We start from the raw sequence: 14,064 nt of genomic DNA, 5'->3' as shown, positions 1-14,064 counted from the left end.
AGCAGTCACTTTCCAGCCTTCTTTGCCACCAAGACACTGATACTCTTACCCACCCTGGATTAAAATGATGCTAGGGACGTGAGGAGGCCAGGACTGATCCGACTCCGTTCTGGTGAGGGTGGGCAGAATAGCAGCAAATTTAGAGCCCAGTTTGGCAAGGTTGACAGTGTTCACTGCAGGGTCTGTGGCAGTGGTCTTTATGCTTTTAGTTCAGTGGCATGAATTTGGTTTTTTTCAGCCTTCTTGGAGATTTTATGAACCATCCAGTATCCTTTGGTAAGTTCATTTCCTTAAATTAGCCAAATTCAGTATCCATTGCTTATGTCTTTAAAAACCCTGATCGATGAGAACATTGACGCCCTGAAGTTGTTGTCACCAAGAGACCCTTGGGGAAATGAAGGAAAAAAAGAAGAAGAGAAGGAAATCTGGGACTCATTACAGAGTCTGGAGAGCTTTCCAGGCAGCACATGTCCCGTTCATGCTAAGGGGTGAGACACTGGCAGTCCATAGCAGATGGTGGTTGATCTTGTGAAAGAATTTTAAAAAGACATTCTTAGGGCAAGAAGGATATATGTTGATTTGGGGGATAACACAAAGATAGACTGCAGTAAACATTTTCTTTTCATCCACTTTTCCTGTACTTGTGAAATCTCTTACCTTTATGAGGCATAGCCCATCTTCCACCCTAGAAACTGAAAATGCACACTTGCTTTCCCAAAGTTTCTTACAACTATGACAGTTACATGACCTAAGTTCCTCCAATAAGTTGCACCCAACCCAGACTTGGAAGCTGGATGGGACGTAAAGAAATTCAGGCCGTGTGGACGCCACGCCACTGTGGGAGATGACCTCTGTACCCAGATGAGGCAACGGTGCCATCGAGTGTACTGCAGTATCCAGTGTCCAAAGGCAGTGACTCTTCATGTGCCTTGTGGCCCAATTTGGGCATTGTTTCTACAGAAACCTGGTTCTCTGGACTTTTTGCAGCTTGTGCGAGCTACCCAACATATTTAATAAATTCCTTGTCCGCTCAAATTATTCAAAGTTGGTTCTGTTTCTCGAAACTGAGGAATCTGACTGCTATAGTAGGCAGTGAGCCCACAAAACTCCACCATCTCCAAGTCCAAAACTTAACTTCCTTTCTTTCACTCCTGTCCTTGGCGTTTATGACTTCTTGCCCTTCTTGGCACTTTGCAGTTCATTTTGGACCTGATTCCCAGTTTTAAAATGTCAGGATGGGGAAGAAGCACGTTGAATTTAGCAGGACCCCCTTAACCTTAACCCCAGAGATGATCGTCAGTCATTAGTCCTGAGGGTTGGTCATGCCTTGCAGTTCGTTCATCGGTAGCCACAATTCAGTGCCTATTTATTAGTCCTTTTATAATGAAAGGACTCTTGTTGGGGATTCAGAAGAAAAGGCAGGAATTTATTTGGCTAGAAAGCATATACCGTTGGAATCAGACAGAGGATTGAACCTATAAAGTTGTGTCCCCAAACCCACCACAGAACAAGCCCTAACAGAAATTTTCCTCAATCTTCAAAGTTCACAAGAGATCTCCCTTCAGGCTCGCTTCTCAAGGCTCCTCTCTGGACTGAGGGTGTCTTGCATGGCTACCCTCACCACCACAACAGAGGTCATCAATGCAGTACTGTCACCAAACAAATTTCAAGTCCATCTTAACAGGTACCTTCTGAAATCAGTAGCTCCCTATAGTGGAATTCTACATGTAAATCCATTTTCATCCGCTTCTTCTGACTTTCTTATCTTGGGCCCAACTGGAGGTATTTATTATGAATAGAAGGTAAGGAGTCCAGAATTGTCATTGAAATATCTAAAAGTTTAAAAACTATAGGTGTGTCTGGATGGCTCAGTTGGTTAAGCATCCGACTTAGGCTCAGGTCACGATCTAGCAGTTTTGTGAGTTCGAGCCCCGCATCGGGCTCTGTGCTGACAGCTCAGAGTCTGGAGCCTGCTTCGGATTCTGTGTCTCCCCCTCTCTCTACCCCTCTCCCACTCATGTTCTGTCTCTCTCTCTCTCTCTCTCTCTCTCTCTTTCTCAAAAATAAACATTAAAAAAAATTTTAAATATAGAGAGAAAACTTTTCATTGGTGAAATAAGTGAGGCTCAGATATTTGGATTAGCTAGATATACAATTATTGCATGAGTTAGATTTTTAAATGGCTGAAAAAATCAAAAGAATAATATTTCATAATATGTGAATATTATATGAAATTCAGATTTCAGTGTCCATAAAGATTTACTGAAACCCAGTTACACGCTCACTCATTTCCAATGTCTGTGTTCATTCTACAGCGACAGAATTGGGTAGTTGCATCAGCGATCACATGGATGTAAAGACTAAAATACCTTTTAACCTTTTACAGAAAATGGTTTGCTGACCCCTGGCCTATACTTTTCAGAATGATGCCTGAGGCCTGGGATTTCTTCTAGTCTGGAATTCAGCCTCTAAAGAGGATCCTGTCACCTGAATTTAACTGCAAGTCTCACTCAGTCCCAGCTACACTGGTGGTTCTCATTCCTGCCTGGCAGAGGGGCTTTTAAAAAGTTCCCATGACCCAGGTCATTTAAGTGACAAGTGCTGGAATCAAGGTCTAGGGAAATGAATTTTTGAAAAGCTCACTAGATGCTTCTGAGGTGCAGCCAAAGTTGAGAGCCAGGTGCTAAAAAGTGGAGTGACTCCAAGAAAGGCATTTGTGGGCGTGCCTTAAACTGCAGTGCTTTTCAAACTTGAATGTATATAGAAGTCAACTGAGGATCTGGTTAAAGGACAGATTCCATTTCAGGAGAGCTGGGGTGATGGCGTCTAGGGCAGGCCCCCTAAAATATGCCACTCTGCAAGATCGATTATTTGGGTTATTTTGAGTTCAAGTGACTTACGATGCAGTGGTGCAGGAAGGACACTCTGAGCCCCCTGTGTCCCCCTGCAAGCAGGAAGTCAGTCTCCTGTGTGAAAGGTACCCTCCTGTACCAGCGGGTAAAGAGAACTCCTTATCACCAGAGCCTGGGAATGCAGCACAGAGAGGCTGTATAAACAGCACTTGTTTTTCCTTCACCAATTTACTACCCCAAGCCCAGACTTGTCTTGTCAATTCCTCACAAATTTCTTGTATCTGGTATAAAGGTATACACACTGACTGCTTCGCTCACTTCCCTTGAGTTTCACATTTTTGTGAACTCCCATATGAAATTAAATGTGTTTCTCTCCTGTTAACCTGTCTTAATTCATAATTATATTAATTATTAATAATAAACTGATTAATAATATCAATTATCTAATACATAGTTTAATAATTATTTAATAAAAAATAATTTCGTGGATAAACAATAATCTATTTAGTAAATAGATCAATAGTATTAATATTGTTTATTAATGTTCCTAAATATTGTTAATAATTAATTGATTAATATGTCATTTAATTATTAAGCCAGCCAAAGTACCTAGAAAGGAAGAAAGGAAAGTTTTTCTCCCCTACACCTGAGATTTTGTATTTCAAAAAACTTCCAGATGTTACTGGTGCTGCTGGCCTACGGACCACACTTTGAGTAGTAAGGCAAGGGCAAGGAATTCACGAACTTATAGAACATGTTCCATGACTTATTTTTGTCTGCTTAGTAACATATAGTTGCATAACAGAGTTCTTTCTACTTTAGTTGACGCCTCTGAGGCGGCGACATGCTAGTTGAGTTGCTGAAGGTGACAAGGGGCCAGATCTGAGAAGAATGGGGAAAGAACTTCCCAGGCAGAGAGGAGCCAATGTGAAGTCTCTAAAGCAAGGACGACTCACTTTTCAATGGCCTGTGTGAATATAGCGTGACAAATGTGATGCTCAGTTTGTTTCATTTGAGGGGAAGATAACATTTAAAAGGGGGATGCATCAGTTCATCCTTGAAATCAGTTCTTGAAATAGAAAATCAGATGATATTACTCACCCTGTGCTCAAGGCAAAAAGAGAGTTGAGTCCCACGACTCAAATTTTGGGTGATTCTTTTTTTGTTTGTTTGTTTTAATGTTATTCATTTGAGAGAGAGAGAGAGTGAGAGAGCGAGCAGGGGAGGGGCACCGAGAGACTGAAGCAGGCTCCCCGTTGACAGCCGAGAGTCTGATGTGGGGCTTGAACTCATGAACCGTGAGATCATGACCTGAGCTGAAGTCGGACATTTAACGAATTGAGCCACTCAAGTGCCCCCATTTTTTGGGTGATTCAAACTCCAGTGTGATATCTGTCATTCATATTTTTCTCTAGAACAGCTCCACAAACTTATGCATGAGGAAGAGGTGCCTGCAGTAAAAGAGGAATGATTTAAAAGAAATTTTCCACTAAAACCCCCAGGGAAACTTCCTTGGATTCTCTAGTCTCTGCTTCTCCTCTGGCACTGTAAGTGGAGTTGTTCACACTGTAGAAAGAAGAGTGAAGGTTTGGGCAATATTTTCATAACTGAGTGTCCTCAAACCTGTCCACCCACACCTCTTCATTCCCTGGGTTCACCATCCAACCCTTCTTGTTCTGAGGTCTTATTTAGCTGAGAGTCCTGGTTGGTGCTGCCTGGCTTCTGGTTCTGCCTGGCCCCTCTCTTTGGACGCATCTGCAGTGCCAGAAGAGAGATGTAGCTCCCTTACTGTGGCCTGCAAGACCCTCTCCAGGGAAGAGGCATTGGATGTTGGCAGTGTTGGGATGCAAGAATTTTATTGTACCCTTCAAGATTCTTCTGGCTGGTCTAAGAATCAAATTGACATGAGACAGATTAATAGGAGAATATCAAATTTAATTATGTATGTACAGGGAATCCACATAAACATGAGAGATTCCAAAGACCAGCAAAATGAGGTATATATGTTCATCCTATACTAAGGAGAAAGGGGTGGGGGACTGGGACTTCAAAGACAAGGAAAGCAATTCACGGGAAGATGAATTGGGCCATACAGAAATAATGAGACACAAAGAGGAATTGTAGCAGACTTTTCTAGGTTCCTCCCTCTTCCAAACCTAGTTCATATTACACAGTAGTTATTGATGGTGATAGCTCTCTTCCTGGAGCAGGTCATCTGTCTAAATTCTTTCAGGCAGTTAGGGGGAGGGTCAAAGTTTCTTCTTGAGTCTTTTGGGCCTTGATGGTTTTCAGCTCAGGATAATCTATGTGCCAAAATGGCACATCTTAGGACAACTCATTCTGAACCCCAATAGCAGCTTCAACAGCAATAGTGGGCCATACCAATGTCTTTTCTGGAGTCTTGGAGGTGCCACAGGAAGACTTCCTGCACAAACATTAGTGGCCTTGACTTGGAAACTTCTTGACTTCTCTCGAGAGGAAGAGAGAGAGGGAGAGTCAGAGGGAGAATCTGCAGACAGCTCTACAGGGAGCCAGAGGAGAAAAGGAGGAAAATGCTGGTCCCCACATGTTTATTAGGGAACACGTGCATCAACAGATATGAAACATTCCTGGGAGGGGGAAGAGGAGGTGGCTGGACTTCTTGTGATTTCAGGTAGGTTCAGAGTCCAAGATACATATGGTCTTGTGACATTTTGGTTTCTGGTTTTAGCCCTTGGCTGTTGTATAGAGGGTGTATAGAGGAGGAGGCTGTGGAAACACCTATTAGGGAAAGAGGCTGGGGTAGGGATGGCTTCCAGGAGACAGTGGTGATTCCAGGAATCAGGTGAAGGAGAGACAACAGAATAAAGCAAAGAACCACTAATAATTCCTTAAAACCAGAGGTGCCTAGGAGAGAAGGTAGGACAGGATGACAGAGGAATGAGGTTAGAAAGGTTGTTAATTGTATAATTCATAACCTGACACTCCTTTACTATGTGTTTATTCCCCAGGATTCATCTTAGATTGGACCCAAGGAACAATGTTTTACCTGATGGTCTTTATTTGGGCTGCTAGGTGCTGGGAGATAATTCTCCATAGGTCTCTCACATTTCTGCATGTGTTGGGAGCAGAGGCACTGATAGCTTTTGTTCTAGACTATCTCTTCAAGGATGTTTGTAGTCAAGGACCTTGGATGACAGAAATAATGTCTCTCACTGTAACAGAGGGCAGGTTTATTTACCGTGCAGTATAATAAAGGTTGGGTTTCTTAAACGCAGGGGTCCTTGGGTGTGAGGCAACACCTCTGTGTGTGGCATTATCTGAACAGTTTCCCATCGCCTTGAAGGGGGTGGGGAAGCGCAAGGGGGGACCAACCTAAACATGAGGCTTGTGCTACTTGCTGTGCTCTGCGTAATAGAGTCTTTTGCCTCAGAGCCAGGAGTCTTCTGTCCTCTGTCAACGCTCATGAAGCTTGGTAGGCCAACCCTTCATAGCTCGTGACACTAGGTGTTTGCTTTTTGAGAAGCAAAAAATTAGTTTTGAGTCTGGCTTTTTACTGCACTCTCAGAGGTAATGAATCCTGTCCGCTGCACCCTTGCGTAGCCCTAGCTGAGGTAGGATTTAGGCCAGTAGGATCCATATCCCTTCCAATATTAAAACGCCTTGGCTTATGAATCTGAGCTTTCTGTGGAGGCAAAGGGCCACCAAATACAAGGTGAATATTTCACTGGTGTAGAGACAAATGCCAAGAAGCCAGGCAGTGCTTGGCTTACCAAATAGAATAGAACAGGCTGTTACCTCAAACTACCACAAGGAACACAAGGCAGGTTAAAATTTAAAAATTAGTCTGCTATGCAGGAAATAATGACACAAAGGTGACAGTAGCCAAATAGGATTTGGCCACGAGATGACTCTAGCAATGCCCACTTTGGGGATGGGCAATGAAATAGGACAAATTCTCTATAGGTACTTAATATTACCTTCTCAAGTAGGTACTTATTCAAATTACCAAAATGGTACCTTTAACAGAGTAAGTTAATGCGATTTAGCAATAGAAGCAAGCATTGACTTTAGCCTTCAACTTGATTAGTAGAATTGGTCAACATATGCTACTAATTTCAGAAACAAACTATTTAAACATTTTAGGTTAGGGGCGCCTGGCTGGCTCAGTTGGAAGAGCATGCGACTCTTGATCTTGGGTCATGGGTTTGAGTCCCATGTTAGGTGTAGAGATTACTTAGATAATAAATACACTTCTAAAAATTTAAAAGAGAAGATCACTGTAAACTACCTTCACCTTTGAAACTATCTTTAATCACTTAAAACCTCTTCAAAACATCTAAGTCTAAATAATGGGATGGAATGAATAAAAATATGTTTTATGTGGAGTGCTTGGTGGCTCAGGTGGTTGGGGGGCGTCCACTTTGCTCAGGTCATGATCTCACAGACTGTGAGTTCAAGCCCCACATCAGGCTCTGTGCTGACAGCTCGGAGCCTGGAGCCTGCTTCAGATTCTGTGCCTCCCTCTCTCTCTGCCCCTCCCCCACCCATGCTCTGTCTCTCTCTCTTTCAGAAATAAACATTTAAAAAATTTTTAAAAATATATATGTGTTTTATGTGACAATAAAATGTTTTCTTGGTGATCTGATTAATGATTTTTTGTTTCTTTTATAATTAATGTTTGTAAATAAGACAGACATTGAAGAAGGATCAAAGAGGTTGTATTTCTGTGTGTCTCTGGAGATGCACTTTATCCAAATATGGCATTATCTGAAAAATAAAAAATCAGAAGTATTTGTTATACCATGTACACTACATTTTATAGTTCCAAAATAACCCTGAGGGCAGACAGGATGAGTACTGCTTCACAGGTAAAAAAAGTAAGGCTTAGAAACACTAAGTGACTAAAAGCGTGAGACTAGCCAATGGCAGAAGCAGAACTTGAATCCAAATGCAATGTACTGAATGTCTGTGTCCTCCTGCCCAAATTCCTATATTGAAGCCCTAATCACAATGTGATGGAGTCAAGACATGGGGGCTTTGGGAGGTAATTAAATCACATGAGTGGAGTCCTCATAAATCGGATTAGCGCTCTTAGAAGTAGAAATCAAAGAGCCAGCTAGCTCCTTCTGCCATGTGACAACACAGCAAGAAAACAGCCCGCCGTGAGCCAGAGAGAGGGCATTTGTCAAGAACCCCACTGTGCTGGCATCCCAAAATCAGGCTTCCAGCCTCCAGAACTGTGAGAAATGAACGTTTGCTGTTTAAGCCACCCTGTCTGTTGTAACTGGTTATAACAGCCTGAACCAAAATACCTGCATCTTCTGTTTTGAAGGCTTGTGTGTTTACGTAAGACTGTCCCTCTTTCGGCCTCCACATCTCCAACTAGAAGACTGAAGAGAGTTTGGAGATCTCTGGCTAAGAAAACTCATTCCCTGGTCTATCATTCACTATTGATAGAAGCAAAGAGGAGTCTCCAGAAGTCCCAAGTGCTCTTAGCAAAATCCCCAACACTTCTCATCCTTAACACTCATGGCCTGACCACCGCTTGAGACCATTAAGACCAATCTCATTCTGTTCCTTTTCCCTGTTTACTTTGGCTACCTCCAGAAGCCAGGAGTTCTGAGAGAGAGAGAAACCAAGAAACAGACTCTTCACTGTAAAGAACAAACTGACGGTTACCAGCTGGGAGGTGAGTGGGGGATGGGTCAAATAGGTGATGGGGATGAAAAAGCACACTTAGCACGATGAAAATAATAAGAATAACAAAATAAAAACAAAGGGGAAACAAAGAAGTCAGGAGTTCTGGGTTGTCCCACGTGCCCCGGATGCCAACCCCATGCTCTGGGAGCCCATGCATCCCTTCCCTAGCACTTTCCATCCTCCTGCTTTATGTTTCCCCATAGCACTTACCCACTTATAATACGTGCATCTATCCACTCAAATACCTACTGAAATCTGTTTTATAAGGCAGAGGTTTTCTCTATCACTGTATTGCCAAGCACATAGAGTAGTGCCTGACAGAAAGTAGATACTCCTAAAAATTTGCTGAATGAATGTGTTTCTTCCTCTAACACAGGTATGTATAAAGGAAAAGAGTAAAGTGCTTTCTAATTCTTACTGTATACATCCTGGGGCGCCTGGGTGGCTCAGTTGCCTAAGCATCTGACTTTAGCTCAGGTCATGATGTCGCGGTTCATGGGTTCGAGCATCACGTCAGGCTCTGTGCTGACAGCTCGGAGTCTGCTTCAGATTCTGTGTCTCCCTCTCTCTCTGCCCCTCCCCCACTCATGCTCTGTCTCTCTCTCTCTCTCTCTCTCTCTCTCTCTCTCTCTCTCAAAATTAAAATAAAACATTAAAAAATTTTAATTATTGTACAGGTCCAGCAAAACATACCTTCTTATTATCCTCTTCCATTTCTAAAGATTATTCTACAGCAACAAATGTGCCCCGGGAGACTCTAAATTTGTGAGCTATTGCCCAAGGGCACGACTATGGGTCTCAAGAGGAATGAGGTAAGATTTACCATTATTTCTGGAAAAATACATACTATGTCCTAATATTTATTCAACTACCAAATGAATATTTTCTATGTGCCTAATTTATGTCTGACACCATTCTTGGAATAGAATGGACAAAGCAGTGAAAAAACAGACATCATCTCTGCTTAACCCTGCAGAGGAAAAGAAAGCCAGGTATGGTATTGCAGGATATTGGAGAGTTCTTTAAAAGTGTTTTTTTTTTTTTAATTTGAGAGAGAGAGAATGAGCAGGGGAGGAGCAGAGAGAGAGGGGGACAGAGGACCCAAAGCGGACTCTTGTGTTGACAGCAGAGAGCCTAATGTGAGGCTCAAATTCCTGAACTGGGATATTGTGACCTGAGCCACAGTCAGAAGCTTAACTGACTGAGCCACCCAGGTGCCCCAGGATATTGGAGAGTTCTATTTATATAGGATAGTTTCTGATTAATTGGATTTTGAACAAAATCTGAATAAAGTGAGGGAAAGAGAGAGAACTCCAGGCAGAGGTAACGGCATGTGCCAAGTCCCTGAGATGGGAACCAGAATGTTATGGACCAGGAACAGGAAGAAAGCCAGGGTAGTTACGTGAAATGAGGCCAGGGACAGTGGAGAGATAAGGATGAAAAGATAATTAGGGGCTTGTTCATTGAGAGCCTATAAGCACAGGAGAAGGTGTGTGGATTTCACCTAAGCGTGCTGTGAGACTATAGACCAGTTTTGAGCAATGAATAATGTATCTAATACATGTTTTAAAAAGATCACTCAGGCTGTTGTGTAAAGAAGTGTGGGAGGCAGCAAGCACAGAGGTGGGAGGACAGCTGGCTGGCTGTACTTTGGGAGAGAGATGATTAGGGTGATAGTGGTCAGATTCAGGACTGATTTTGAAGGAACAATTGATAGGACTTCCAGACAGATTGGATGTGGAATGTGGGACAAAGAAGAGTGTCAGACTCTGACACTCTCCTAGATATCTGACACAAAAATCCTAGATTTTTGACCATTTTCTGAAATGAGGAGGGGGAAGGGGTGAGTATGTATGTTTGGGGGCGGAGGATAGGAATTCTTTTCGGCAATGGTAAATTTGAGATACCAAGTAGAGGTGGAAGTCCTCCTGGATGCGTTTCAAACTCAGGAGAAAGGTCAAGGCCAGAAATAGAAATGTGGGAGTCATCAGAATTAGGATGGTATTTTTAAGTCCTGTAACAGGTTGAAGACCAGCAAACTGTCGCGTTGAGATCACCTAAAAACTAAGTGTAGTTGATCAGAAGCAGGTAGTCTTATCTAAAAAGGATGTTATTTTACAGTTAATGGTATTATCATGTAATTGAGTACATATTTGTGAATGGTTTGCTGGAGTAATATGTTCATCATGTTTTATAAGTAATGTCCCATCTCCTTATTTTACAAACGAGGATTTCCTCTTTGCATCTGTTGGCTTCCTGGGGGAGGGGGTACTCTCTGATATCTATCTGTGTTCTCAGTTCAGTGTGGTAGGGCCAAACTTTTGGTTTGGAATGGGGCAAGTTCTCTCTGGGGTGAGTTCACCGTTCACTGCTTTTAAGCCAATTTCTCCAATATAAATAGTTTTCCAGTAACAAAGCCAACATTTTAACCTCCATCTATCTGTCAATTGATATAAACTCAGGAACAGAAGGGTCTTATTGTTGACCTTTTCAAACCTTAACAGTATTCAGAATAAAGTATACACTCAAAAAAATGTTAGCACCCTTCTCTATATCCATGCACTTTCTACTTGTGGAAATAAAAAATAAATAAGCCCCAATATCTCTTATTTATCCTTGACGAAAATTAAAGTTGAAGCCAAAGACCTTGATTTTTAATTAGAGATTAATGAGAAAACCATGGGAAAAAATTCTAATAAACTTGAGAATAAACAGCACCGGGTCAGTAATTACCTACCAGTTGTTCAAACAAGTGTTTCTCAACCTTTTTGGTCTCAAGATCCATTATATTCCTACAAATTATTGAAGACTTTATCAAGGTTTTGTTCATGGGTGTTGTACCTCTCAATAGTTACATTAGAAATGTTGGGGCGCCTGGGTGGCGCAGTTGGTTGAGCGTCCGACTTCAGCCAGGTCACGATCTCGCGGTCCGTGAGTTCGAGCCCCGCGTCGGGCTCTGGGCTGATGGCTCAGAGCCTGGAGCCTGTTTCCGATTCTGTGTCTCCCTCTCTCTCTGCCCCTCCCCCGTTCATGCTCTGTCTCTCTCTGTCCCAAAAAAATAAATAAACGTTGAAAAAAAAAATTAAAAAAAAAAAATGTAAACTGAGGGGCGCCTGGGTGGCTTGGTCGGTTAAGCGTCCGACTTCAGCTCAGGTCATGATCTCACGGTCCGTGAGTTCGAGCCCCGCGTCGGGCTCTGTGCTGACAGCTCAGAGCCTGGAGCCTGTTTCAGATTCTGTGTCTCCCTCTCTCTCTGCCCCTGTTCATGCTCTGTCTCTCTCTGTCTCAAAAATAAATAATAATAAACGTTAAAAAAAAATAAAAAAAAAAGAAATGTAAACTGAGGAAAAAAAAATTAAAATTAAGAATACAAGCCCACATTCCATTTAATGGTCAGAAGAATGATGTGATTGCACATCACATTGCTTCTGGAAAACTCCAATGTACTCCCATGAGAGTAAAAAAGGCAAATAATATCTCAGCATCCTCATGAAAACTTTGACCCTGTGGGTTCCTGAAAAGACCTGAATACTCAGTGGTTCCCACACCACCATTTAAGAATTAATAGTTTAGACTAAAAAAGAAAAAGCATGCATTTACATGCTAATTACCAGAACATTTCAATTAAGTCCATGCTTATTCTGTATCTTGTCATCATAAAGTTGAATTTCTATTTAAGCCTGTTTATTTAAAAGAACAAAGAGCTTTTCTGCAAGATTTAATGTTCCAGAATTATTGGCTTATAACTTCGGTATCATTAATATTGGTTATGGAAATTATATTTGTTAGACCCTGTTTTGTAGAAAACCATGTGTATTCGTGTAAAATGTTAAACTGTGTTTGTTATAGAAGGTGGATATTACCCTCCACTATTAAGCTTGTGAGCCTAACCAACTCTATGTGGTTTAACTCACCTACTACTGAGTAATTCAAGCAGAATAAAAGATTATGCAGATCCACTTAGAATTAGGAACACTAAAGGCCCTTGTAAAGAGTTATTTTTTGAGTAAAATTAACACATGGCTGTTACAGATTAACTTTAAAGCACAGTGGAGGATCTCAGTTTTCTTTTTTTTTTTTAATTTTTTAATGTTTTTATTTATTTTTGAGAGAGAGAGCACAAGTGGGGGAGGGGCAGAGAGAGGGAGACACAGAATCTGAAGCAGGCTCCAGGCTCTGAGCTGTCAGCATAGAGCCCGACGCGGGGCTCGAACACACGAACTGCGAGATCATGACCTGAGCTGAAGCCAGATGTTTATTTAACCAGCTGAGCCACCCAGGCACCCCAAGAATGTCAGTTTTCAATGCCACACTGTATCACCCTCTTCACACCACTTACCAAGAGCATGGGGGTAAATGTAAAGTCACAACCCCCTCATCAAAGAAGTTAAATCTCCAAAATACTGATTTTTCTTGTTGCAGATCTAACTTAATCGCATGTTGTTTGTATTTAATACAATTACACTCTACTTTATTTTTTTTTTAACATGAAAAAAATGCCATCAGTTGCTTGTCTTGACTTGGAAACAAGTATTCACAATCAAGAATGGTTACTCTTTCTCTTCCTCCTCTTGTGAAATAATACTACCACCACCATCAACCCCCACACCAACCTCCCTCCACATTGTACTATTGTTAATCAGGGCTTTTTGTTTGATATTTGTCATCAAAATCATTTCCATTGTATCTCAATTTTGTACATGAAATTTTTGCACAGGCAACAAATTGGTGAGATAGGTAGTCTCTGGAGCTTTTGTGGGCTATCATAATTATCTATAACAACTTCTCTCAAAATATGGTTCTCAGGCCTTCAGCATCAAAATTCCCTTAGCCTGATGAAAACACGGATTCTAGGACCAAAGGAGGGCCTACGGAATGAGTCAGTCGAGAGGTGGAGCTCAGGATTCTGGAAGCACAAGAAAAAGAAAATCTCTGGTCTACAGCAGATCTTACATCCACTAACCTAGTTTACTGATGCTTTTCACCTCAGACAGACCTCCTTTAAACTGTCCCAGAACGATACTTACTGAACCTCTCTCAACCCCCGAAATTCTCCTCAAGTTTATATATAAATCCCTCCTGTCAGTTGGGGATGGAATCCTACCATACATAACAACTTACTTTTTGCAGGAAAGTGCTTTTTCTCGGTGTGAACAAGGAGACTCAGTGTGACCCAGGAGCTCCTGCCACTGTCAGGAACGGGTTCTTTGATTTGGGTGTGAGTAAAGGACTGGTGGGCACCACTGAAATGCCTCTTTTGAACTCTCAATAAACTGACTTGATTGCTTCTTTCCACAAAGCAGTTGGAGTCACGCTTTTCGTTTATCGCCTCCAGGAGATGTTTTTTGCTAGCTTTAAGTTTTTTAATGATTTCATTGGTTCTGTTTTTAGAGGTCATTATGGTGACAAACTAATCGTCAAGTGATTCTTAGTATCCTGAAACAAATGAAAAAATACAATCAGTTGCTGCTTGACCTAGCAGCCAGTATTCACCATCAGGTTTTTACCAGTTCTTTCTTCTCCTCCTGTA

General features: G+C 41.8%; 1 protein-coding gene and 1 long non-coding RNA gene across 4 annotated transcripts in view; both read right to left on the bottom strand.

Annotated features, from left to right (window-relative positions):
• Positions 1-4,766: 4,766 nt before the first annotated feature.
• On the bottom strand, positions 4,767-7,304 carry LOC111558390. The gene is made up of 2 exons (XR_002739258.2): positions 5,881-7,304; positions 4,767-5,738 (listed from the first exon to the last, which is right to left on the bottom strand). It is a non-coding gene; the product is annotated as an uncharacterized LOC111558390 (long non-coding RNA).
• Positions 7,305-7,535: 231 nt separating this feature from the next.
• Positions 7,536-14,064, bottom strand: part of SPATA45 (spermatogenesis associated 45) — a 30,933-nt gene continuing 24,404 nt past the window's right edge. For 2 of the 3 annotated variants that reach the window (XM_023247260.2, XM_023247259.2), the window contains exons 2-3: positions 13,656-13,970; positions 7,536-7,601 (exon numbers count right to left, since the gene is read on the bottom strand). In XM_023247260.2, coding sequence (XP_023103028.1) covers positions 7,582-7,601; positions 13,656-13,932 — 297 coding nt within the window. In that variant the 5' untranslated portion in view covers positions 13,933-13,970 and the 3' untranslated portion in view covers positions 7,536-7,581. The remainder of the gene's footprint in view (positions 7,602-13,655; positions 13,971-14,064) is intronic. The other variant, XM_019821834.2, reaches the window with a different exon arrangement.

This window comes from Felis catus, chromosome F1, assembly GCF_018350175.1.
Source record: "Felis catus isolate Fca126 chromosome F1, F.catus_Fca126_mat1.0, whole genome shotgun sequence".
Classification (NCBI taxonomy): Eukaryota; Metazoa; Chordata; class Mammalia; order Carnivora; family Felidae; genus Felis; species Felis catus.
The sequence above is the reverse complement of the archived record's forward strand: the minus strand, read 5'-3'. Positions and strand labels throughout refer to the sequence as shown.